This window comes from Gavialis gangeticus, unplaced genomic scaffold, assembly GCF_001723915.1.
Source record: "Gavialis gangeticus isolate Ggan-Ray unplaced genomic scaffold, GavGan_comp1, whole genome shotgun sequence".
Classification (NCBI taxonomy): Eukaryota; Metazoa; Chordata; order Crocodylia; family Gavialidae; genus Gavialis; species Gavialis gangeticus.
In genome coordinates, this window is record NW_017728994.1 from 6,960,812 (window position 1) to 6,987,734 (window position 26,923).

Here is a 26,923-nt window from a genome sequence, read left to right on the forward strand (position 1 = left end):
TGCTGTAATCTGTAAGAACCTCATCTACAGTTTTTCCACTACTGACTAGGGTTCCAATTTGTTCCAGCTGAAGTGACATTGGCTACAGCACCATTTGCTTCTGTTGGAAGAAATGCAGTGTTTTGCTCTAGGTGCACATTTTATTAGTCATAAAGCAGTGCTATCATAGTACACATAACTGAACAAACCTGGTGGCACAGCACTGATAATTTCATGACCCATGTTAGGGAAGCAGACCTAGTTCAGGCCCATATGACAAAGATGTAGAGCCAAGTAACTGTGCCTTCAGAAGGAGGTTAATGGCCACTTTGCTGGTCCTCCAGGTACTACTGCTTCCAGCAGTCTGCTGGCTGGAAATGAAGTGCCAGTCCCAGTAAAAGGTGTCAAACTCTCACAGTACAACAGCTGCCATTCAGCTTCACACACATTGTATATAAAATATGAAGGAACAACAGACTGATTTTTTTGCAATCAATTTGATTGGTGAACTACATAAGCATTTCCTATCTCCAGTCCTCATAAATTCTGCTCAGAGAGACTGTCGTGCTACTGAGCCCTTCATGTGCTCCCAGTTGTTATAGAGAGCATAGAGACCAGTAAGCAGCAAGCCTGCAATGCCTCCTCGTGCTATTCCACGCACCCCACCTGAAAGAGAAATAAAAGAAGACTGTATTTATTAATCTATATAAACAGAAACATTTAGACAGAGCAATCAGCCAGGATCATTTAATCAGAAAGAATTTCAAATACAGCACATTCAGCATAAATAGATTTTATAACATTTGATCTCATTTATAAAACTCTCTCCTACACAGAGCCCTTGTGATATAATGCATCATTCCTGAGTCTAATTTTAATAGCAGAACAGGGCATGCAAATGTTACAACTTCAGCACTTTTTACATTAAATGCTACTGCAGGTTTTAAGCTCTTCATAAATGAGCTTTTCCTTATTTACTCTGTCTTCATGACTACAGGTATATATATGCAGACAAGATCTTTGCTACTTTAAAATTAATTGCATGTTGTTCTCCACCCGAGATCCTAATCCTGTTCATCAAATGATATCTAGGTTGGGGGAGGGACAAGTAAACAACAAAAAAGCAACTGAAGCAGATGTGATCTTATGCAAGAAAGATTAATTAAAGCCATGGAGCAGCTCTACAGAAATAATACAACTGAAACAGAGCTGTTTCTAGGGTTTAGGAGTTTCAGCACTTTGAAAACAAACTGGAGGAACAGATCAGTTATCAAGGATTTCTGAGGATAGTCACTGAATTATTTTCCTTAGTCTCACGTACTCAGGAGATTAAAGAAAAACAAGGACAGAAACAATTATTCTGTGCCACAAAATACCAAAATACATAATAAAAACTATTATAAATAAACTCCTACTGCCCATGAAGGTAAAATAAAATGAAAGCTTGGTTGCTGTTAAGGGTCACAATGAAAATACATTTAGGATCCACAGCATAAGTTCTTTCTCCTGGTTAGCATTTTCCTTTATTAGAATACACCTCTCATCCAGCTACCGGGGGAGTGATTTTAATGGCAACACGCAGACTTTGGCCGTTTCCAATATTTAAAACTGAAAAGCTTCCTGGTACAGTTCCCAGAACATGCTATGCACACAGTGGCACTGGGGACCAGGACCCTAACCAGGCAGAAATATAGGTATTGAATATTTCAGCATTAACCAGGGTCGAATTAACTATTTCTATAAAATTGTTCATCAAGAAATTTCATCTACAACTTGATATAACCTGCCTGCAAGACTGGCACTTTGCAGAATTATGAAAAACATTTAATTTTAAATTCCTTAGACTAATAGACAAAGAAATTCCTTAGACTAAAAGACAAAGTCCTAGTACTTTGTATTTCTGACCCATGACAAACTAAATTAGTGTCCCTCTCTAAATCCATTCAAGTTTTTAATGGAGCAAAAACTGTTAATGTCAACTAGACTGAGAGAGCGTTAATTGACAAGTAAGATTAAGCAAAATCTCACTGGACTGGAGCTAAGTCTTAAACATATTTACAATTGTCTAGGTCTGTAATAAAATTGGGGAAACAGCAGAGGATATAATTACGTAAGATTATTTCTAGCTCTACTTCCTATGTTTTTGCTAGCTGTGGTGATTTAGTTAGAAGATCTCAGTTCTTAGGATGGAGGGCAAAAGTCAGTATCATAAAAAGCAAACACCGAAGATAGACTCCCGAAGAGGTGGGTTGATCCTTAAACCGTGTTGAGCACCATGCACATCTTACAAAAGGATGCTGAGGCCAAGTAGTACTGAAAGTCAGTCTTGGGTGCCTAAAACAGGATTAGGAGCCTAATTTTGAGGTCTTATTTTTGAAATTTTGCCTTGGGTACCTAACTCAAGAGCAGCTTTTCCACATGAAGAGCTGCCACCTGGTTACATGTAAACAACCACCAGCAACTGCTACTGGTAGGTCACAGGTGAGGAGTTGAAAGGACACTTGTGCAAGGAATATAAATACTTGTGGGAAAAGGCTAATGGTGAAATCCCACCTCTACACGTAACCCTAGCCTGAGCTGATGTTAAAGTTGACCAGAAAGAATATCCAAGGGAAAGCTTTAACCAGACTGCGATAAAATGGATTACAGGGACTTTCAAGACTTGAATTTCACAGAATGCAAATGGAAACAAGCCAAATCACACCTCTTCCCTATACTATTTTCTTCGTCAATTTGTCTAGGCCAATTGCAAATGCAAGGAAGCTCTTCTATTTGGATAACTTCAGAAACACCCTTTCTTGCACTGAGACTCTTTCCATGTCTGGCAATTTACGTATAGGTATTCTAAGCAATACGAACACAGTGAGTCATGTGTTCGTATTGCTTAGAATACCTATTCGCCATAGTGGGCCACAGTTGCAGCTCTCAGTGTGTTGTGGGCGTCACCCATGCAACTTATTTCCTGTGTATCTATTTTAAACAATGTTTTAACAGGATGTCACATGGGCTGCAGCAGTGTGCTGATTAGGCTGCATGTGGCCCATGGGGCATGGGTTGAGAACCACTAGCTTAGAACCTGAGAGATGGAATTTTAAATTTTTCCCCATCCCTGCCTTTGGGTAAGCTGCCTAGCACAGCACTGGAGGTATCTGTCAGTTAACAGTTGGTTTCTCAAACAGCTGAGTTGCTGGGCAGGAAGTGTGAAACATTCTGATGTGAAGACCCTGATTACAAAAAAGCCCCACCCTGACCCCCAGCTGTGTCAACTAAGAGACAGGCTAAATTCCAACTCTGCCCTTGCAGCTGCTTCTGCTAATCCCTGATAGCAAGTCTGCCACCACAAAATCTACAGGACATGCAGTGGGGCTGCTATCTCGATTGGGCACATGCTGAGGGGCTAAAAGAGGAAGAATAATAATAAAAAATAGATAGGTAGCTCAAGCTGATGATAGCCAATGTTCTGTAAAGGTCAGCCAAGCTAGCTAAGAGAGATACGTGCGTTATCCTAAGTCACCTCAAAGTATTTGTTTAGTTTTAGCTAACATATGGCTTGTCCTGTCTATTAACCACATCAGTGAACATGCCTTTCATTTCTACCCCAGGTCTCTTACAGGTACATAGTACAGTGAAACTTAGCATCCAAACCATGTTGCCAGACCATTTCTATTCACTACCTGCTTTCAAAATTAGAGCCGACCAATACGGCAGGTGGAATTGTGCACTGCATATACAAATTGGAAGGGCAAAATTTTGGGCCATGATACTGCTTGCATCAACTGAATGTGTAGAGCTTGATGGATTGATTAACTGATGAATATGTAAGGGAGACTGTGCAGGGAGATTAATTAATCTTTGCTCCCTAAAAAAGTTTAAATAAAAAGGAAAAAAACCTGAATCAAAGATGTGAAGACAAAACTGACACGATTAGCTTATTAATGATCTTTTGGTTGTCACTATATACACCAAATGCAACATAATGGCTAGATTTTATGTATTTAGCTCTTTGTGGCCTCTGCCATCTGCCTTTCAAATATTTAAAATGAGAAATATTTGGTTTCTTTGCAAGCTGCAGAAGAAACCGTTTGAATGGTTCTGTGTCATTTGCCTTGATGCACTGAACCATGTCCTCTGGTTTAAAAAGCCCACTTTTTCAGACATGGTAAGCTTTTGTTCTGCTCACTGAATTTAAAAATGGAGCTATAGTTAATCAATGCCTCTAAACTACCGGTCCCAAAGGGCTAATTTATTTATTAATTACATATCTGCAGAGGATAGTGCTAGGAAACTGTTCTGAAAGTTTCCTGCTGCTCTATGAGAGTTTTTTTTTAGAAAGTTTCCCTAGCGTTGATTAGCCTCATGGGTGTGGAAATTATCTGAGGGAAACCAAAACTGTTTCTTTAGAATCTATTTCTCTCTTGTTCAGTTTCATTTTCAAACAGCTGCAAAAGACACTAGAACAGTGACAATATAGGGCTTGATGCCAGGAAACTTATTCTGGTTAGTGGCTGAGGTGGGGAGAGACTGAACCATCAGTTGGAGAGATTCAAGTTCAAGAAATTCACAAGTTGAGAAGAGACTGTATAGCCCTAATGACCGTTAATCACGTTCCAAGTATTAACTTAGTGCAGTACTATGGTCCTGAGTCTGAAGACCATTCCTCGTGCTCATAGCAGCTAAATTACAGGCAGAACTGTGGTTGCTGTCCCTGCTTATATTTGGGGTAATACAACAGACATCTTGGATTTCACTACAACTGCTTGAGTGAGCTGTGAACCTTTACTGGCTTTCTAATAAATTAGGGGCAACTGAGCTGCCCGTGAGCAGTACAGAAGCCACCCCAAAACAAGCCATGCACGATCCCGCCACCTTATGATGGAAAAATCAAGTCTTACTGGCAACTGTTTTCCATATCATAACTAGCCTGTATTTGTCCTCATGACCCAGCCCGACGCTTGCGTAGCATACATGGAATGAATCCACAGGACGAGGGATCATTAAGAATAATAGCCTGTCCACTGATTGTACTAAGCTGCTCATATAACTGACTATTTACATAAACTTCATGTCTAAGTGACAGCTAAGATGGTGATTTTATGAATAAAGTGGATCATAGGAAAGTAGGACTGGAAGGAAACATCATGAAGTCATCTAGTTCATCCCTCTGCCCCGGACAGGATCATCTCAGACTAAACCATCCCAGTCAAGTGTCTGTCTAACCTGCTTTTGTGGAATTGCCATCCCTGGAAATGTTCTATTTCTCTAGGTAGCCTGTTCCAATGAATGCTTAACCACCCTCATAGTCAGAAAGTTCCTCTTAATCTGAACTTACACTTTCCCTGCTGGAGTTTGAGGCCATTGCTCTTAGTTCTGTTCCCTATGGCCACAGAGAAAAGCCCATCCCAATCCATTTTATATTTGCCCTTCAGGTATTTGAAGACATAGCAAACCCTGCTTTACTCCAGACTAAATAACCATAGCTGTTTAAGCCTTTCCTCCCAAGTCTCATCTCCAAGGCCTCTAATCAGTTCTGGCACTCTGCTGGACTCTTTCCAATCTGTACACATCCTTTTTGAGGTGTGGGGCCCAAAAATGGACACAGTGCTTTAGCTGAGGCCTCACTTGTGCTGAATAGAGAGTGGCAGAATCATTTCCCTTGATTTGCAAGTGACATTCCTCTTAATTCCATCCAGCCTGCTGTTACAATTATTTCCCAGTTTGTGTTTGCGTGTGCAACTCTTCCATCTCAAATACTTGTCCTTCATTGATTTCATCTGGCTGATTTCCACCATTTCTCCAGTTTGTCCAGGTCATCCTGGAATTTAGCTCTACTCTCCAGAGTGTCTAGTATTTAAACCAACTCAGTGTCATCTGCAAACTTGCTAAGTGTGTATTCAATCCCATCATCCAATTCATTAATGGAAACGTTAAACCATACTGGACCCAAGACAGACCCCTGGGAACCCCACTTCATACCTCCTTCTAACTAGACATTACTACTTATTGAGCATAATAATCCAACCACTTATGTACCCACTTAACTGTACTTTCATATATTCTGCATTTCATTGTCTTATTACAGAGAATGGTATGGGAGACTATGTCAAAAGTCTTGCTAAAATCAACGTACATACATCCACTGCTGTCCCCTCATCCACAGAACCTGTCACCTTGTCAGAGAAGGAAATCAAGTTGGTCAGGTATGACTTATTCTTAGTAAATCCAGGCTAGTGTTGTCTGATAACCTCTTCTAGCTTCTTTGTTATAGAATCCTTGAGGATACTTAGAAAGATCATGAAGCAGGTCAAGGTCAAGCTGACTGCTCTGTAATTCCCTATATCTTCCTTTTTCCTTGTCTTAAAAATAGTTCTATATTTGCTCCTTTCCAATCATCTGGGACCTCACCCAGATGATCTCCATGAGTTTGCAAAAAGGGTAGCCCATGGCTGAAATTATTTCAATAAACTTCTTTGGTAATCTATGGTATATCCCATCTAGCTCTGCAGATTTGAACACGTCCTCTACATTTAGATCATACTGGCTCACCATGTTTCTAAAGTAATTTGAAGGGAACCTTATTTACAGGTAGGAAGCAAAATCATCTGCTTGTCTTCAGATTAAATATAATTTATTGTAAATTGTTCCAGAGGTTAAAGGACTACAAAGAGAAATACCGAGAAATTTAAAACCTATTTCCAACCATATCCTTATACATACAAACCCCCAACATTTTGATGAACAAAGCAGGAAGCCATGAAAAGAAAGAGTCTGGCTTTAGTTCAGAGGGCCTTGTTGGCAAGCAGAGATATACAAGTGATGACTTCCTTTTTTCCTGAACTTCTAACCATTGCACCTACACCAATGAGTTTCTAGATCTGACCAGGTCAGACTTTATCACTTGCAATAAAGCAATAAGTTCTGTTAATAAACTTAAGATTTGTTGACTTTTAGGGCTGTGCCTAAGAGTCCTAAAGTAATGATCAATCCCTTTTGGCTACTTCTGGCAGATATGCCACTGCTGGCCAGATGCACACTCTCACCATAAGACAGCTTGGTTGCAAAGTTAATGATTTTTCTAAAGGAAAATTATTTTGAAAAAGTCCATGTGGACTAAAGCATTAATTTGACTCTAAAGATTCATGCATCATAATATTCATTATGAACCAACAACAAATCTGTTGTTTGCTTTGCCCACATGTAATTGGAGAAATACCTAATATATATCTTATTAAATGGGAGAATTGCACTGTTAAATGTACAGCTATCTCAGTTCCTTTTTAGTGATGCCTTCCCCCTTCAACATAAGAGGCTCTAATTTTTCCTTTCAGAAATGTGTATTTAGAGGTGGCTTTATCTTTCAGTTGTGAACAACTCAAGACAACCAAAAGTCCCTCTCAACACTAACACTTGCTAACTTGGACGGGGCAAAACTGTGAGTGTGGGGTTGCTGGTCATCTTCTAGGATTATAAAGCAGTTACCAGGACAGCTTCTATCAAGGAAGGAGAGGGGAAATTAAAATCATAAGAACACAAACAAGTTACTCAGAGGGTTTACAGAATGTCAGAGGCTCTACTCTGCTTATTTGTGCTCCTTTAACCTGCGGTAAATGATACATAATGTGTAGTAGCTTAATCCTCTCCCACTGATGGGCAAGCTACCACAAGTTAGCTGGAGGCTTGTGAGCAGTTAATCCAGAGCATCTGATGTACTGTCATTGAATAGTCCATGCTTCTGGATGGCCCATAGCACTCTCTCAACAATACACCTGCTCCTTATACTAGTGGTAAGGAACATGCAGGGATTGTTTCTTTATCACTAGATATCCACTCAGAGAATCTAGGTAAATGGTGACCCCAAACATATGAAGCTGCAAGGGTAGCACCACAAGTTAACAGCAATTAAATAGCTACTGTTTTTTTACTAAAGTCAGTAAGTAATCACAGCATCTAAACCTCATGTTAAAAAGCAAAGAGAAAAGCTTTAAGTCTTTTTGACTAAAGTGAACAAAGTATTTCTGAAGTTTTTCAACTCATTTTCCTTATCATAAATGATTCTATATGGCAGTATCTGTTTATCTGGACTTTATGGATTTCTGAAAATGATTTTTTTTTACTTGGTTCACAGATCCATTCTCCTGACATCTACAGAAACACATGGCTTACTTTAAAAATACTACCAGCCATGTGCAAAGGGGAATTATCAATTATTCATTCCATTTCCAGTCTTGTGTTGAACTCCCCTATTCCTCTTCCTGTTGACTGTCTTTTATTCTAATCCACCTTTACCACATAGAAGGTAAGATTTAGTGGTCTTGCACAGAGGTGCTTAAACCAGTCTTAATGAATGTGGATACTTCAGGAAGCAAGATTATGCTCTCTCTGGTGGTTGAAAACGCTGATGTAATGATTTAAGACCCTCACAAGGGCAAAATGAGATTTATGGGGAATCAGTCTTCTAAGTAGTGGCACATCCGAGAACTTCCAACAGCAGCCTATCCACAAATTATTTGTGACCAGGCTTCCCCTCATAAAAAGTTTAATGAGTGCAATTTGAAAAATTCAGTCAACAGGCAGGCTTTGCAGTGCATACAAATAAATATGTCAGTCCAGAAAGACTATCACTATAGACATGTTGCAGGGATTTGACATCCTACACAACCTATGACTGAATTTGGCCAGGCCAACAGACATGGGGCTTTGATGATTTTTGGCCCTGGGAGAAGCTTCAATAGCAGCTGCTTACCCTTATAGCAGCAGGAATAAGCTCAGTCTGCAGGTGCTCTCCCCATGCTGCTGCAGGGAAAACCTGCAAAGGCAACTGGGCCCTAGCCCCTGCCCTCTGACTCCATGTGGGTCAGTTGAGCTTGCAGTCTATTGGAGACATACTGTAGGCTAGCAAATGAATTGCTATGTCCCATGGTTGTGACTCAGAAAGGTAACTGCTTTCTTCTGTACTGTATGCATAATGCTGAAAGCTATGATTTATTTAAATGAATCTGGAATCATTATGGGGGAAATTAAGCAGGTTTGATAATGACGCTCTGTAGCATTAAAGCTTAAGTGAAAATGGAATTAACTCCTTTCAACAGGTGTGGCCGTCATCTTTGTTCTCATTGGTAGTGTATACACACACCCCTTTTAAATGGAATTAGCCTAAAATCACCACTAAGGCGCAGTAAGGGGTTGTGTCCATATATACATGCCCTAAATACGCTTTAAAAATGGCAATTTTAAGCTAATCCCACCTAAATTTGATACCTGCATAAAGCAAGTATCAAATTTCGACATGATTAACTAAGTCACATTAATCCACATGTAGATGCTTAATGTGCGTTCACATGGTGTGCACATTACCTTGCATATAAAATAGAGTACTGAAAGACTTTACGTACTGTACTAACCTTATCTATGTTTTTGTCAGCTCAGCAGCTTTGGACATTGGAACTCAGTAATAAGAAAGCTTTTTTCCCCCCCATCTGCTGTGCTCGATATATATTAAAAAACAGGTTTAGTAATTCAAAAAGTTGTCCACAACTGTGTAATTCAAAGAATGGGTGAATGCAGGCACTCTCCACAAAGTTATCCCTGAAAACCAACAGGGAAGTTTCTATTACTGTAAACCAGGGGTGGCTATCCTGCAGCAAGTGGCACAGGCATCCTATGCGGCACACAGTAGGTTGAAGAGGGGGCAAGCAGCACAGCGGCAGATTGGGCAAACAGCAGAAAGCATAGCAGCAGATTGGGCAGGGAAAAGAGATCGGAATGGCGCTTGAGGAGGGTGCAGGGCTTAATTTATGGCACTCTTGTCAAAAAGGTTGGCCCCACTGGTGTAGACTATGGTAGCCTACTTGCTTAGTGTTTTTTCCTAGAGGAAATATTACATATTACATTTCCAGCCTGTTATCTTCACAAGCACAAAGCTCAAATAACTTGGGGGAGTTAATTACACATAAGCTAGGTCGTTATTATGTAGGTGCATAATGAGGCTGCCAAGGCCATCTGGACAGTCTTCTGCATTAAATGAGCAGTAGTGAATGGGAACACTGATTCGTAGTACCTTTCCTCAGTGTGAAAATCTGACCTTCAGAGCACAGTATTTTGGCAGGGATAAGGGCCACACAGAAACGTGAAAGGAAGCTCGTTACGGCTGAATGTTCCTTAGGTTAAGTTTGTAAAGCATTTGTAGGCAAGTGATGCACAAGCAAGCTTTTACAAAGGTCAAAACACTTTAATAAAACTTTTTTTTTTTTTTTTTAATTAGTGTCCACTTTCTCTAAGACTATAGTAAAAGTATGCACAGGCACTTTAACAGGATGCTTTTAGTGAAGACCCTATCCTTCCTATAAGTGCTAGCACATTTGCCTCTGCAGAAAACTATTCTATTCTCCAATAAACTAGCTATGATACATTTTCAGTTCTCCCGAAAGGCTGCTATAGTCATTGTTTTATTGCATAACTATGCAGAGATTATAGTCTGCACCAAAGAGGATTTTGAAGCATAACAGGTTTTAATGTACTTAGCTTTGAAAAATTCACCTCATACAGTCTATTCTTTGTGGTTTTATAAACCCTTAAATATACTAAATTCCTTTGCCTTAAGAAAAATAGCTACTTTAAAAAAATGCTAGGTTTGCATTTTTGTAGGGTTGCACTTTTCTTTTAAGTGGCTTCTAGTTACTTATAATAAACAATATGTATTTAGGGTTGTACTAGAAAGGTAACTGGTGCAGTGCTTCATGTATGCATGTTGGAACACAACGTATGTTTAGAGTTCAGTTAGTCACGTTCTGTGATCTGCCAATTTTACTCCAAGTATTCCTGGTTACTATTGCTATGTTTCACTTTGGAAAGTGTCAATTTAAACCTTTTCAACATGAACATGTCCTTAAGAACTTTCTTAATTGCTTGGAAAAAAGTATTAAACCATCTCATCATAAGAAAAAAAAATGGAGCCAAAGACTTTGTGTTGGTGCTTTGGACATTAATTTTCATATGCCATGTGGCTTCATATTTAATGGAAATTGCAAAATTATCTTCAATACCCCCTCTATTTGGGGGTAATGGGAAGCTTCCCTGTCCCTCTTACAAGGTTTCCATTAATGATGTTCACGAGAACCAAAATACATCACGCAGATAGGGCTCAAAGCTCTTTCAAAGGGTTTCACCTCTACAGAATATGGGTGGATGCAACCACCAATCACCTTTGCCAAACTCAGTTCTGTCTAGGTCTTGCTCAGGGAAGTAGTAGAGTATTAAAGACAATAATTCCTTGGGTCTATCAGGGAACTAACAAAATTGTCCGAATCAGCTGTTCATGAAATAGCTGAACACGAACATACTTCATCATGTTAACAAATAGTTGAATGCTAACATATATCCCAGTTAAATATTTGACATGGCTATGTAGACATGACTTCAAATTATTCATGTTCTGGCATGAAAAGTAGTGGAAGATGCCATCTCTTATAAAAACAGGACTAACAAAAGAAGGTATTTATACTCAACTAATTCTGCCAGGGCAAGTACCATATATAATTTGAAGTCAGAAACTTCATGCTTTGTTGCCTTAATGTACTACTTGTATGGCTGAGGGCTCATGCAATCTTTGGCTTCATTTAATCTTACCAGGCACTGGAGATATTAATTACTGTAGCTATTACTTGTCTGTATTGCCACATTTTTTATACATTTTAACAATTATACCAGGTGTTATCAAGAGAACTCTTATTGCAGGGTATGCTGAAGCACAGAAATAGTTCTAAAACCAGGCAATTCAAAATACCATTCCTATTTTACAAGATCACTTCATCCATCATATGTATTATCAGACTTGAAATGGAGGCCTAGCAATTTTTTTTTTTTAAATGCAAGTCTGCTCTGAAAAGTGGCATGAAAGCAGCGCTGCGTTTACTTTCTCAGTGATTTCCAAATTAAATTTGCCCAGGAAGGAAACAAAAGTCTCCTAGCCCTGCAAATTCAGACTGGCACCTGAGAGTTAATTTAAATTCTTTCATTTTCAGGAATCACAACATAAGATTTTGAAAAATAAACTATGCCTGGAGTGCCACCTATGTAATCCCATTACCATTAAATCCTTGGCAGGCATAATTAATTGGTATTCCATACACAATTCTGATGCAGCTGTGGTCTTGCAGAGTCAACAAGATTAAAGAACAATAATCCTGACTCACTGAAGTCCACAGGCATGGCGCTCTGATACACGAGAAAGTTCTGTTGAATATGAAGGCACTATTTTTTTATTTTTACACAGTCACTTTCCAGAGCAAAAATGGATTGAGACTTAACTTCATGCTTATAAACGTGTAAAGGACAACTGCAAACATCTTGCCAGCCTACCTGTGCTTTTATACAGCATTCCTGTCATGGTCCCAGCACCTACAGTGTTCAAGTCATCTTCTGCACCTCGTGCTTTCTCTATGATCACTCCAAATGCACTGTAAAGCAGAGCTGGGAAAGATATTGATATTTTTACTTCTTTTTCTAATTTAAGGCATCTGCACAAAATTAACACAGGCTCCCCTACCCCATCAACAATAAGGCTAATATAGTACTTATAGAATATAGCATTCTGATTAACACAAGTTAAAAGCATGCCCTTTCTCAGTGCACCAGTCACCAGTCCAGTGCAGGCTTTACAGCTCTCCCTTTTTCTACTTAAGGGTCCATCTTTAGACTTTTCCAGTCTAGAACATTATCTCATTTCTATTCTACAGGGAGGACATTTCTCTCTGCATCTGCCCTGTAAGTTATTAGGTTGCTCAGACTTGTGAACTGCATTCATTATAAGTGTTTTATTTCTACCTGCGTATGAATCAGCTGCACAATATCTCATACTCCATGGACACGAGAACACTGGTCTGAAGTGAACTTTTACCCTGGATACAAGATCAATCGCTTTGAAGAAAAATAATCTTTAACAGAATTTACAATGTTTCACTAGGACAAGGAATAGAAAAGTATTTCATGCTACTCAGGAATTAACTTCTGTTACAATAACTGCTTTATCTTTGCTGCTCAAAACGCCAGACTGCAAGACCCTTATTCACACTGAGCAGCATTTACTCATTAGTTAATGAGACCAATGGTGAAGTAAGATACTGCTCAACACTAGCAAAGAAACTAAGCCAGCCCTAAGTGTGCAGTACTAGACAGAAAAAAAAAATCTTGCTCAACAGATTCCTGCAAACTGGACAGTTACAGTGTTACGAAACCAGGGAGTTGCTCCTGACTTGGAGAAAACCAAAGTCCACTCTGAGGGCTACCATGGTACTTCCATATCAGGTAACAAAGGCTAGTACCAACTTGCATCATATCAAGTAATACCAAGAACTATAATATGCTGACCAGAAAGACCTTATATGAAATATACTAATTTGCCCACTGGAATGCATGCCAATGTAACCAAACTAAGGCAAATATTTTCTTCAGTAATCTTCCTTCTTCAAACACAGCTGTGAAGATTTGTTAATGTGTCACTCCATAGTGGAACCCTGACCTGGAACTTGCAGTTCCATCTTTTTTCAGACACGTGTCTTAAGTGGTATTTTTCCATTCTGAAAGCAAAGAATTCAGGCAATAGGCCAGCCTAATAAAAATGTCCATAATGAATTGGACCCATAGCCCATTTAGGTGAGCATCCTGCATTCAATAGCACCAGCATCAGATACGGTTAGTTTAGAGACAAACAATGCTTTTCCCCTCAAAAATATTTCTTAGCATTTATCAACACAATTTCATTGGCCATCTTCACCACTGATAACATTGATTAAATAGATAATTAATAATGACTATTTTCCTCAATTCCTATCAATTGCCCTGGTTAGTCTAGCAGACTTCTTGCTTCCTACACATTTTTAAACATCATTTGGCTATTTGCCTTCAAAATGTGTTTTTGGCTATTGTCCTCTTAACACAAGCCATATGTTCCAGACATGGAAGAATATGACAAAAAAGTAATGGAGAAGCTGGCAAAAAAAATAATTCTAAAAAACACTATTTGTATCAGTTGCCTACACTTTCAATAGTTAAAGATTTTACGATACCTAAAAGGGCTCTAATTTAGATGGAACCACCCACAATCCATGGCAGGTGAAACAGATACTAGTTATTATCACTAGTTATTAGAAATATAGGTCATAGGTTAATGTACTTGAAGCCACTTAATGTGCAAAAGAACCAATTTTTTTCCCCCCAAGAACACTTGGAAGTTAACAAAAACACCTTTAGCATGATCATGAGCACAATACTACTCACCCAAAGATCCCAGAGTATTGGCCCAAAGTGCCCCTTGCCTTGTCACCATATTTAAAATTCTGTAAGAGAATTAAAAAAAAGCAAAAACAGCATTAGTTAATTAATCTTATGATGGTCTGCTTCATACTTGTATTCTGGTAGTGCCCTAAGTCACCAATTAAGAGGAAGATTCTGTGATACTGGAAACAACATTTACTTACACCTTGTTTGAATTCATAAAACATGAGACTACAAGTGACTTGCTAGTTCTATAATAGCAACGCTAACTGCACTGGATAATTTGCTTTTTCCTTAATGACTGTTACGTAGCCATCAGGAATCTAGAAATTACAGGCAGCAAAAATTGAAAAATCCCTCTTCACAAGTATAGCAAATATAGGTGCACCAATACAATGGATCATATTGTATTGGCACCAATAAAACAAAAATTGCCACCATCAGCAATCAGCTTTTTCTGGCTGATTGTAGCCAATAATATCGCTAATAAATGCCACATGCATGTGCACAGCTGTTGCATTCATGTGGCCAGGAATGCAGCCCAGCAGCTTGGAGAGCAGCATCCAGATGGTAAGTCTGTGGGGACAAAGAGGCAGGGGAAGGGGAAGTGACCAGGGAGGGCGGCGGGAGGCAGATCAAGGCCCCTATGGTGAGGGAGGGAGTGGGGCAGGGGCAGGCACTGCCCAGCCAGGGCAGAGTTCAGGATGAAGCAATAAGCAGCTCATCCCGGGGGGCACAGTCTCTTGCTGCTGCACATACTCCTGGTGGAGGCACAGGAGGGGGCAGGGGGAGGCACGTGCCTCCTGCATCTGTGCACAGGGTGAGGGTGGGTGGCGCCAGGCTTTTCCTGGCGCAGGGGGATAAACTGGGGTGCATTTGGGGCAGGTGAGGTTGGGTGGGTGGTGGCAGACCCAGGACAAGCTGCTCATGGCTCTGTCCCATGCCTTGCCCCAGCTGGGCAGCGCCTGCCCCACCCCACTCCCTCCCTCACTGTGGGGACCTCAATCAGCACCCCTGCCCTCCACCATGCCCCTTCCCTGCAACATGCTTACAAGTTGGATACTACTCTCCAAGCTGTTGGGCTGCATATCAGCAATTGGATGGGTATCAGTCAATATGGCTCGTTAATAACTGGCCATCAGTACTGGTCCAATAAAAATCTTCTCTTGGTGCACTCCTAATAGCAAATGACTTCTTCACAAAATAAGGTAACCATTTCAGGAAACTAATGTATTTAACGAATACAGCTGTAACTGGGTAGACAAATGCCACAGCTATTGTGTATTCTTTAACAGCACCCACAGAATGGGGTAATAAAAGAAGCTCTTTATTAAGATATAGGGAAATGGGTGGACAGCAAGTTATTTTTGTCAGTGTCAAGGGAGTTTTACAATGGACAGAAGTGAGGGGAGGGAAGAGAAAAATCTCCTCCCCATCAGCAGACAAAAATAAAACTTTTTTTCCCCAGAGTTTGAGGCTTAAACTAACACATACAAGTTAGTTCCAAGCAATCTTGTAGGAATCCCTCCTGCCCCTAACACAGCAGCTAAGGTTTCTCACCAACATGTTGCCCTTAGGGTCTTGTTTGTGCTCCCCTCCCCACATTTTTCAGATCTGCCTGTGACTACTGAAGATTATCAAATGCTGTTCTGGCCAGCTGAAACGAGAGATAGGCTTTATAGCAGGTGGGGAATGCAACTTTCCAAGTTAGACTCTGAACAGGACACAGGGGCATACACCTGTGAAATGAAACATGATAGCACAGTAATAACTAAACTGTTTAGGAGGCCCTCTGGTGACATTTTACTTAGCACTGAATAAGAGCACCTCCTGCAGCGCACTGTCCCCTAAATCCTTTCTGAGGCATTTATTGTTACCTAAGAAGAAAAGAACACTACCAAATTCACCAGAATCAACTGCTGCAGTACCTTTGGTTTTCCTCTAAGATAGTGGTTCTCAAGTTTTGTAGCTTCATGGAACTCCACCATGGCACATAACTTCTTAGAGTTTAGTGGCATCCTGGCTGAGAATGACTGCTCTAATATCTCTGATCCAATGACTGATGGGATGCATGTATTTGCATGTCTAAAGATTGAGTCAAGAATGCTCAGGCTCACTCAGGAATGGGATTTGAGGTCTCCAAGTGTACCAAAACCCTAAGTTTTTCTTTCTGAACACACACACACACACACACACACAATATATATATATATAATTATATCTATATCATACACCCCACCCTATATATATCTATATCATATACCCCGCCCTATATATATATGATAGATATGCATTCCCTTCCCCAATTATTTTTGGCTTTTCTCTCTCTCCCTCTCTATTCCCTACAGACAAGCACAAGCGAGCTCAGACTTAAGATAAAGCTTTAACATTTTTATTTTGGTAGCAAGTTTTTGGTTTTGGATATCCACTGTTTTATATTGTATTATTATTAGGTTTGTATCGATTTTTACTGTTGTACATTGTATTATTATCATTTTTGTATTGATTTTTATTGTTTCATATGGATATTGTAGGGTTTAGGCCTGTGTTTGTAAGTGAGCCAAAGTCATGTCAAGTTTCCATTTTATATGTCAAGCCTCCATCTTGTATAGCCCTGCCTTCCCTGAGGGACCAAGTTGCCCTATGCCTCATCTGCATATAAGCTTTTGGAGGATCCCAGGACTCATGACAAGATGACCCAGTTTCAGTCACAGTTGGGGGACTAATTAGCACATGGATCCTTTTGTCGGGGGTATCTGAACAGTGCTGAGCTGAGAGGTCACCACAGCTTGAAATACTGTTGACTCTGTTGAGGCCCCACCCAATGAGCTATATAGTAAATCATGAGCCTTTTGGCTTTGGACAAACATCAGATAGCTTGTACTCTCTCTAAGTAGGTGCTAAAGTGCTACTTAAAAAGTATGTTTATGGAGTACTTGTGCTAAAACTTGCAGCAGTTTAAAAAAAAAGTAAAAAACAATTTCTGGGTAAACAAAGTCTATGGGCACTATAGCTGTAGCAATTTTCATATATGTATTTTAAGGTCAGCATTTTCAAATGCACCCTTCACTATGCGTTTAGGAAGAGCAGGCTCTGACAGTGGGAAGGGGTGGGGGGGAAGAAATGGGCTTCAGGGGGCAAAAGTTGGGGAGGGGGCAGAGGTCAAAGAGGATCCCTGACCCCCCAGATTTATTTTCCATCATGTAGCCATGGAAGGGGAACAAATTCAAGGCCAACCTCCAATAATTACTTTTATACCTTGAAAATTGTATTGAATTTATACATTTTCCATATATAGAATCTAGTTGTTGCGGGGGGGTTGCATTATATTTGAGTAAATACCATAGTTAAATGATGAGGGAAGATATTTGCCCTAGGATACATGTATGCAACAGAAGGTCAAGAAAGCTAGCCCAAATATTTGTATATTTGTATGCTCCTAGACTAGCATTAAGCAATTAAGACATGCTTAACACACTGTCAGGAAAGCACATTACCATTCCATGTTGGCATCAGTTGCCTCCACAATGGTAGCAACAACCAGATGAAAAGACTAGTATTTCTCTCTCAGCCATGTAACGCCGTCACATTGTATAGCTCTGGACTGCTTATTACTGCTGGAACTTAGCTCAAAAACATCACATTATGCCTTGTCTGTTCCTGATTCCCAAAGACCGTTTCCCTACTTTACCCTTACTAATAGTTTTCATTGAACTATAGATTGATAGCAAACACTGTTATATTTAGATGGACTGGGAAAAATGAATTTTGAAGTAACTGAGATACCTCAGAATTTTGCATTCTGAAGTAAATGAATAGGTCTGAGGTGTTCAAGTATGTCTACCTTTCAGAAACACATCATGAGGCATTTTTCCCTTTATATGTATAGGTGAACTCAGTTTCTTGGGGACGGTCCTGCTTTGAGCAGGGGGTGGACTAGATGACCTCCTGAGGTCCTTTCCAACCCTAAATTTCTATTATCCTCCTCCTCCCCCAGCCCCACATTAAAATTATCATAGGTTTGAATTTCCTCATTTTGAGTTTTCAGCAAGTAATAAAAAGCAGTAACTAAGGCATGTTGCTAGCTATGTCAGTGTAGAGGAAATAACATTTTGGAATCTTTAAATATATACTCCTGTAAACATTAAAAGAGAGAAAGGAAACTAATAATTAAGTTTAGGAATGTGGAATAATAGTTTATGTTTCAGAAGAGAAGCTCTCTTGATTGCACACTCAAATGTGACTAGCCCTAATTTGAACATACATGACATACTGTTGGTCATCTTTCTTTCATAGATTTCAGTCCCTGGCTAAATGGACCAACTGAAATAAAAACCTTCAGTAACTGACTTGTACGATTTTACCGGGCTGCTAGAACTAACAAGACTGATAATCTATGAAACTGATAAAGTATAACCCCATAAATCTAGATATAAAAAAAAAATCCAGCACTTTTTAAGCTTCCCCCTCCACTCTCCCAGACACTGAGGGAGAAGCTTGCATGCTACTGCCATGTGCCACCCCATGACACCACTCCATATGCAGCCGCTCTCCATGACTGGCCGCCACTCCTCCCCGCCCCACAGGACACAGATGGGGAAGCTTGCACATGGCAGCTGCCGCCGCCATCCACCGCCCCGTTCCATGTGTGACAGTGGCTCCAGGACCAGCTGCTGCTCCACCCCGCTTTGGGATGGCCGCCACTTCGGTTTCAAAAAACCAAAATTTTCAAATTTCCAGCAGGTGCTCGGTCCCAAGCAGGCCGGATTTACTGCAATCAGTTTCAATGAGAAACCAGCTTCAGCTATGGTGCATTAATTACCCTTAAACACACTCCCATTTTTGCAAGCACTAGTTTAATTTGGTAAGAATTTTTTTGCAAACCAATATTTTTTCCCTTATATACAGTTGAAGACAAACTCCTTTGAGCAGGAACTATACCTTTCTTTGTTGCTCTTAGGTACTTGTAGTGGTCAAGTCATACTGTGACGCAAAACCTAATTTCTTACAGGTACATGATGACTTAATAGTGACTCATTTAGGAAGCTATTTAAAACTTAATGAAATAACATTTTCATGCATCTGAAATCTACTACATAAGTATCTGAATGTGTAAGAAGTCCATGGGACTCCTAGCTATAAGAGTAACTTGAGTAGTCTGAAGTAATTGGGAATTTGACTTCAGTAAAGTAGAATCTTAAATGTCATGCACTTAAATAGGTTTGATACCTATTAAGGAATTACAGAAAAGTTGATACTGCAACTATTTGTGTTTTCTGGGGGAGTGAGGGTGGGAAAGGGATTTTTTGTTTTACTAATCCAACTCAATAGTGATAAATTATGACTCCACAAAGGCACAGTCTCTTTCAAATTTCTGTAAGATTTTTGCTTTTATGCTCTTTAACACTAAAATCAGTTAAAAAAAGGTATGTTCTGTGTAAAGGTATCTTCAGTGCCACCTGGAGTCCCGTCACCTCCCAGCTGTAACAGTAGTGGCTCGTTATAATATATCACCTGACATGCCTTTGATGTTATGGGAGATCATACTTAGCCACTACTGGGAGGCAACAGAGAACAGTTAGAGACTCAGAACTTCTGCGGCTGTTCGCAGGGCTCCACCATTCCCATACCCTGCCCACACAACACCTGATGTTCCAGACAATGTTGACTGCTGCTAAGGTTTGTTGTTAGCTTGACCTGAAGGCTTGTATCTACAGCCCGGGTCTAAGTGGCTGCTTGCCCCGTTCTGCCCTGCCCGGGTCCCAAGACAGCTACCTCTTCTTCGGGTTCCCTCCTCGTCACCCTCGTGGGGCTGGGGTCTTCCCTCTCTTCGCCGCTCCCCTCTGGAAGAGTAAAGGTCCCCTTTGCTCTCCTCTTCTTCTAGGTCCCCGGAGTGGTTCCCTTCGCCCCCTGGATTCAGACTCACCAGTTGCTCAGATTTCTTCACTGACTCTTGCTCCTGGTTGGAACTCGCCTGGTAAGTAGCAAGGTCGGAGCTTAGCCTGGGTTCTTCTGTAAGATCTCCTTTGTTTGCTTGCTCCCTCTTCTCCTCACCTTCTCTGCTACCTTACTTCTTCCACCCCCTTGGTGTTCCCTCGGCGTCCTTTAGATCTCCCTCCTTTCAGCTGGGTCCTGCACGGCAGTTCACTATTGACTCCATGCTTGACCCAGCTGTTCCCCTTTAGCTTGCTGGTGTGGTTCTTCTTTCTTTCTCTTTGTTCTTTTCCCACACCAGTCTCTTCTTTCCCTGTTTGATTTCCGGTGGCTGGGTCTGCCGCAACAACCTTTGATCTGCCGCAGCCCCAGCCAGCGTCTCCATTCACCCGGATCACGTCGGGGTTTGCTGCGGCTCCTCTGATTCCCCGACTTAAGTCTCCTTCCCCTAGTTCTCCCTGTTTCTGCTCATGGCAGGGTGCTTCGTGCACCCTGTCACACTGCATATTTCAATGGCAGTAACACTATAGAAAGCCAAATTAAACATGTGACAAAACAGACTGAAGAAGCTTTTATAGGTTTCATTCTCATTTATCAGTTACTGGCAACAACAAAAATTAATGTGAGACACTGTCTGCAGCTTCCTTTTGAACCAAAAATGTTAAGTAAAAGCTACTCCAGGCAAACCCCTGACACTTCCCTAATAACAGATTATCTTTTTCTATGAGTAACTGCTTTCATGGTGATTAGAAGATTGTTTTTTTTTGCGGGAGGGAGGTGTGAAAGCGGCTGCTACAGTTACTTGCTAGGACCAAGAACATAGACCAGTGCTGGTATACAAAAAGAAACAATACTTTTGGCTTCACAAAGAAAATATACAACCAGTGTCTCTTTGCATGCTGACAGATGTGGGAAACCTGCCCCCACCAAGAAAACAACCTTTACTGGAAGACAAAGTGCATCAGTTTGACCCAGCTCGCCTAATGTCTGTATAAATCGAGCACTTCATCAGGGCCTTTTGGTGCTTGTATCTAATAGCTGACTGAATCTTCCGATCTATACAGAGTTAGGCCAGGTAGGTCAAACTAACACGATGCCTCTTCTAGGCACGTCTGTGCTCAGTACAGGGGTGTGCTGAGCTAAAAGTGTTGTTTTTGTTGGGTTTTTTCCATGTGTGTAAGCATCCTTTCTGATTCCCTATAAAAGAAGAGAAATGAGTACACTGTTTCAAGGTGGTGACCTTCAGTATGTTTTCCTTGGAACTAGAGGGCAAAGAATAAATTAGTGGGAGTGTGTCTTTACTGCCATCTGCTGGCTTAACTATGTCAAATCAGTACTTGACAAGTTTCAATTAAGAAAAGGGAAATTTTAATTTTTGCCTATAGTTTGCTCACTGTAATGCCTAAAAAACCCCTATTAATCTGTTACATTTTAAATGAAAAACCAATATTAGAAGTCATTTTAATTATGAAAATTACATTAGATTCAGAGTAGAGAATGTATTGTTTACACATTTTTATTCTGTACATCGGTAAAAAAGGGAAGAGAATGGAAACAGTGCTCAAATATGAACAGCCAATTAAAACTTTGCCAGGGACTGCTAATTTCCTTCCCAAAATTGCTAGTCTTCCTCTTACAAAAGAGTATTGGGGTCAAGTTAAACCATTTCCCAATACTTATGCCAAGTCTAAGTCTCAACTTTTTTGCAAAGAGGGAATTGGGGGAAAGGATGGAAACGACACACAGCAGCATAGTTCACTGCACATAGTCCAGTGCCACACACTCAGCTGACACTTTTCAATTTGTCATGCAACACTAAGGTGAGAACAGCAGTAAACAAGTGCAACCCAGGACAACTTTTGCAGTTTGGATGCTAGCACTGTGCACATCTAGATCCTTCTCTAAAAAATCAAATTTTGGTAGGCCCAGCTATTAGCACTCTGAGTTTGTCCTAAGTCTCCCCTTCCAGATCATGCAGAGGTTGGGAACACTGAGGAAGGAGAGTACTCAGTCCCAGGAAAGTGAAGGCAAGAGTGCCTCACAACTTTCTTCAGAAATACAGACTTTGAGAGGAGATGGTTTCTAACAAATATCCAGAGAATAGCTACATCGTCACTCATCCTCTCTCCAAAACCTCTTTAAGAAAGAGGAAAGCAATGGAACAGACTGAGGGATATATTTGAAAAACTAATTTACATTTTTGACAGATTAATCAAGACATTTTATAACTTGAGTCTTCCAAAAAATGTACCCATATTTGTTCCCCCAGAGAGAATTATACATCTTTTTACTGCCTCTTCTTCACAATTATAATGGCTCACAGGTACCTTTGAGAATAGTGTATTACTGAAATATAATTTTGAAAGACTTACTGCACGTTTCTAGGTTTGGACCAGGCCATGCTCTGTGTTTCCTTCACACCCAGCCGCAGACCATTTAGTGCACCGAATGCAGCCCCTAGTGAATCATAACAGCAGGAATTACTTCATACAGAAAAAAACAAAATCATCTTTAGTCTTCTAAACCAGTGGTTCTCAACCATTCTAGACTTATGAGGGATACTGGGTGAACGAGTCCCTTCCAGCCCTAATGTCTATGAAATCTAAGAAACCCCTCACGAGACCCAGGGCATCCCTTTGAAAATGCTAGCTCTTAGTTTCTATTTGTTTTCTGACTAGAGAAATAATAGAGCAGTTCTTCTGTTGCAAAGAACTTAGAAAGACCACAACAGGTTGGAATGTTGTTAACATAAATATTTGAAACTTCTAGGTTTCTCTCGTAAATCATGTTTGCGCACCCAACAGTGCAAACATTGTGTGGCACCCTTCACTACCCTTGAAAGGACCTCAAGGCATCCCAGAATGCTGTAGCACCCTGGTTGAAAATTACCGTTTTAAGCCTACAGGTAGCAGTCAAGGAGTAACTTATGCCTGTGAATATACAGCCTACAGGAAAGAAGAAAATAATACAAGATTGTCCATACAGTTTTTAATTTAAGTCTCAAGTTCTTGGATTTTCTTTAAAAGCAAGTCAACCTTACACCTTGAAACAGAATAAACATGCCACTAACCTGTCATACAACAGCCTCCAATGGTGAAAAAGGCCAACTCAAACCTGCCCCGAGTTTTGTTAGCTCCTGTAGGTAAAATAAACTCATCTGTATCCTGAAACAACAGAAATTCTGTGCATTATAAAATGGCATTCTTCAACTATGTATACTTTCAAATACAACTATAGTTCTCTATACTGACTTACCAATGCCTTGCTCCTCTACAAGGAGCAAAGCATTATAATAAAATTAGACTTTAAAATGGGGTGGAGCTCAATTCACAAAAGTTAAGGAGACATGCCTTGAGTCTAATCAGGTTGAGAACCACTGCTATAAAGGAGCCACTCTGCCCTGCCTTCTACTTATTCTGTCAGTCACTTGTGAGCTAGTTCAATTTGACTACATCCCTTGTGAAATAACTAATTCTGAAACAGGTGCTTATGTTTAGCAAGAAACAAGACACATGGCTATGTGCAAAAGCATCACAAAGGATGTATCCTCACTGGGGGATCTGGTATTGACTTGGCAGAGGGAATGATTTGGGAATCAAAGTCCTTCTGCCAACTTGTACCTATCATCTACCCTCTCTCTGAAAATAGGGCTACTCCTTTCAGGTACTGTGAAGTGATTTTTTAATTTTTTTAATTTTTTTTAAGAACTACAATAATACCTCCTGATCTCAGCTAATAGGGCAAAACTCAGATACACAGTCCCTCAGTTTCATAGATTTCATAGACATTATGGCTGGAAGATAATCAAGTCCAGCCCCCTGCCCCAGGGGCAGGAACTCAGCTGGGGTCACAGAATCCCAGCAAGATAAAAGTCCAATTTACTCTTAAAGAAGTCCAGAGTAGGTGGCTTGCACCACCTCTGGTGGCAGTCTATTCCAGTTACACAGCACCTTCTCTCCAGGTATATTTCAAAGCCCTTACATTTCTCTCGATTTAATTTAATTGCTGATATTAATAAAGGACAAAGACAGCTCTACCATAAGACTATAAGGTCTGCATGCAATTGGCAAGTACATAAAGCAATTTTATCACTATCACCTACCTAAAATTACTATATGTATGAAATGAACATTAAGTCATTTAACAATATAATAGTTTCTTACCTGTATTAAATACTTGGGGTCCACATTTAAATAAGGAGACAATGGGCTCATTCCAGTCACTGCAGCAGGGGGAAGAAAAGAACACTTTGTAAATATTAGCATAAAAGGGCAAGGATGGTTAGGAATGCAAGTAATGATAATTCTCACAGCAGTTTTCATTAGCTATAAAATGATTTTAAATAATCCTAAATACCATTTATAATAACACAATAATATTTCCACCTACATATATCTAGATGGTATATTATTTTCATTGTTACCATACATCACGATCAGGGGATTAGTTGTCAATAAAACTGACATTGATTGATTCCCTATTCTCACTGACTTGTGCGTCCTTAACACTATTTTAACTTCTATGCCTCCATTTCTACATCTGTGAAATGGGAGGATAAGTCTTTTATCTTTTCTGTAAACCACTTTTGGTATATTCTTCAGTTTATAAATCAATCCCACACTTTCAGATTCAGTTTTAGAAAAATGGTTTTCTTTCCTGAAGATAGTCAACAACTTCTGATTAAAATCCTTGAACTGCTTTTACCCCTTTAAAATCCCACAAAAGAATTCTGCTTCCCCTGCCCCACAAAAAAAAACTCAAGGAATGGACACAAAGGATTAAATACACTAAAATTCTGAAATAATAAAAAAACATCCTCTGTACCAGAGATAATTTTGCTCAAGGCTTAGGTCTTTGGCCTAAAAATTTGTTGTCCATACATATCAGGGCAATCATATGCACATACAAATTGGGGAATAACTTAGTAGGCTGCAGTACTACTGAAATGGATCTGGGGGTTATAGTAGACCATAAGCTAAATGAGTAAAAAGTGTACTTTTGTTGCAAATAAAGCCAAGAACATGCCGGGCTGTATGAATAAGAGCGTTGCCTGTGAAGAAGTGATTTTTCCACTCTATTCAGTACTGGTGAGGCCCGATTTAAAATACTACATCAGTCTTTGGGCTGCAAGAAAGATAAGGAAAAATCAGAAAGCCCAGTGGAGAGAAACACAATGATTGAAATGTTTAAGAAACATTATGTGAAAGTAAGGTTGAAAAATAGGATTATTTAGTCTGGGAAAGAGAAGATTGCAGGCTGGGACTCAGTAGATCTTCAAGTATGTGAAGGATGGCTAAAGGAGTATTGTGATAAAGCAGTGCTGCCTAACCTTTTCATCCCAGGGGGTGGATGGGCAGTGCCAGGTCCCTCTGTAGGCCGAATCTGGCTGTGGTGGAGTGTCCACAGTCCAGCCTTGATCTGATCACCTGAAGTGGGGGCAGGCAGAGTAGAGTGGTCCTAATCTGGACATGTCGGGGGGAAAGGAGGGGGAGGACCCACACCGATCAAAACATCTGGGTTGTGGGGGAAGCAGTCTGGGCCGGTCTGGATGCAGAGGAGGCAGGCCTTGCGTTGATTCTGTAGGCAATGGCCTGGGGGAAGGCTGAATCCAGCCATGCAGAGCTTCCACTGCTCCCAGGTTTTCCAACCCATGGGAATCACCACAGGCTGGATGCTATGGCTCTGTGTAGTCAGAGAGTGGCCAAATGGGACAGGACCTGAAGAAACCGTCTTAAATGGCAAAAAATGAAATTTAAGTTGCATATGAGGGACAGCTTTCTAACTATGCGGGTGGTTGAGAACTAGGACAGGCAACCCAGAGAAGCTCTGAAGTTTCCCTCCTTGGAAGTTCTTAAGAGCAGGTAAGGGTGATCTGAGATGATTTTAGTGTGGGATAATTCTGATTAGATGACTTCCAGGGATATCTTCCAGCTCTGTTTTTCTATTTTAAGAAAAATATTCCTGAGTCAAATAGAAATTGCTCACAGCCTTACACACAGACCCTATCTAATGCCAGATGTGAAGTGCAGTTCAGGATTCAAGCTTTACATGACACACAGAGCTAAAACCCCGGACCCAAGCATCCCTCGTCAAGGCTCGCAAGCCCTAATTCCCCAAGAGATGCAGAGGATGAGCCATGGGGGAGGGGTAAACTGGGAGCTGTTTTCTTTGTGGAAGACACTGGTTCTGTTGAATCTGAAGCTTTTCCCTCTTGGTTTTGACTGACCTCCCATGAATGCAAGGCAGGGTCCCACAAACCCCACCACCCTTGCCTCTGTACCACGCAGCCGCTGGTCTGGGCGCCTCCCTTTGATATGCAGCTCGTAACACTGGCGAGCACAAACTGAGCTCTCCCCTTCCCCGTCCAAGCCCCTTCCTGAGCCCGAGCTGCCGCTCCGCTTTCTGCGCCCGGCCTCGCTCACCCCCGGCCATTCCTCAACTCCCAGTCGGGACACGGACGGTTAACACCGCCCCCACAGCGTCACCTCCCCCGCACCTTCCCCAGGGACATAAGACCCGCCCCGCTCCTCCAGTCCTGAGGCGCGAAGAGGCCGCTACTGGGGGGGGCACTTACGGGGCACGCCAGCCAGGTCTGCGTGCGAGTAGCCCGGGCCCCCAGCCCCGAAGAGGCTGCCAAGCCCGGAACCCCTAGACGTATTACCACCACCCTCCATAGCGGCCACCGGCCCCGAGCCGCGACCACGCAATTCCTCCGCACTCCCTGCTGCGGCAGCTGCCGTCA

At 40.9% G+C, this 26,923-nt stretch overlaps 1 protein-coding gene across 1 annotated transcript; it reads right to left on the bottom strand.

Annotated features, from left to right (window-relative positions):
* TIMM23B (translocase of inner mitochondrial membrane 23 homolog B) lies at positions 1-26,923 on the bottom strand. The gene is made up of 7 exons (XM_019502277.1): positions 26,756-26,923; positions 24,345-24,403; positions 23,252-23,345; positions 22,554-22,638; positions 14,251-14,309; positions 12,334-12,444; positions 1-645 (listed from the first exon to the last, which is right to left on the bottom strand). The coding sequence occupies exons 1-7, from the start codon at positions 26,853-26,855 to the stop codon at positions 530-532; spliced, it is 624 nt and encodes a 207-aa protein (XP_019357822.1). The 5' UTR covers positions 26,856-26,923; the 3' UTR covers positions 1-529.

Coding starts and splice junctions, on each gene's coding strand:
- TIMM23B (XM_019502277.1), bottom strand. CDS start 26,855: ATGGAGGGTGGTGGTAATACGTCTAGGGGTTCCGGGCTTGGCAGCCTC. Junction 24,404..26,755: donor AGACCTGGCTGGCGTGCCCC/GTAAGTGCCCCC, acceptor CCCCTGCTGCAG/TGACTGGAATGAGCCCATTG. Junction 14,310..22,553: donor TCCAAACCTAGAAACGTGCA/GTAAGTCTTTCA, acceptor ATTCTCTTACAG/AATTTTAAATATGGTGACAA.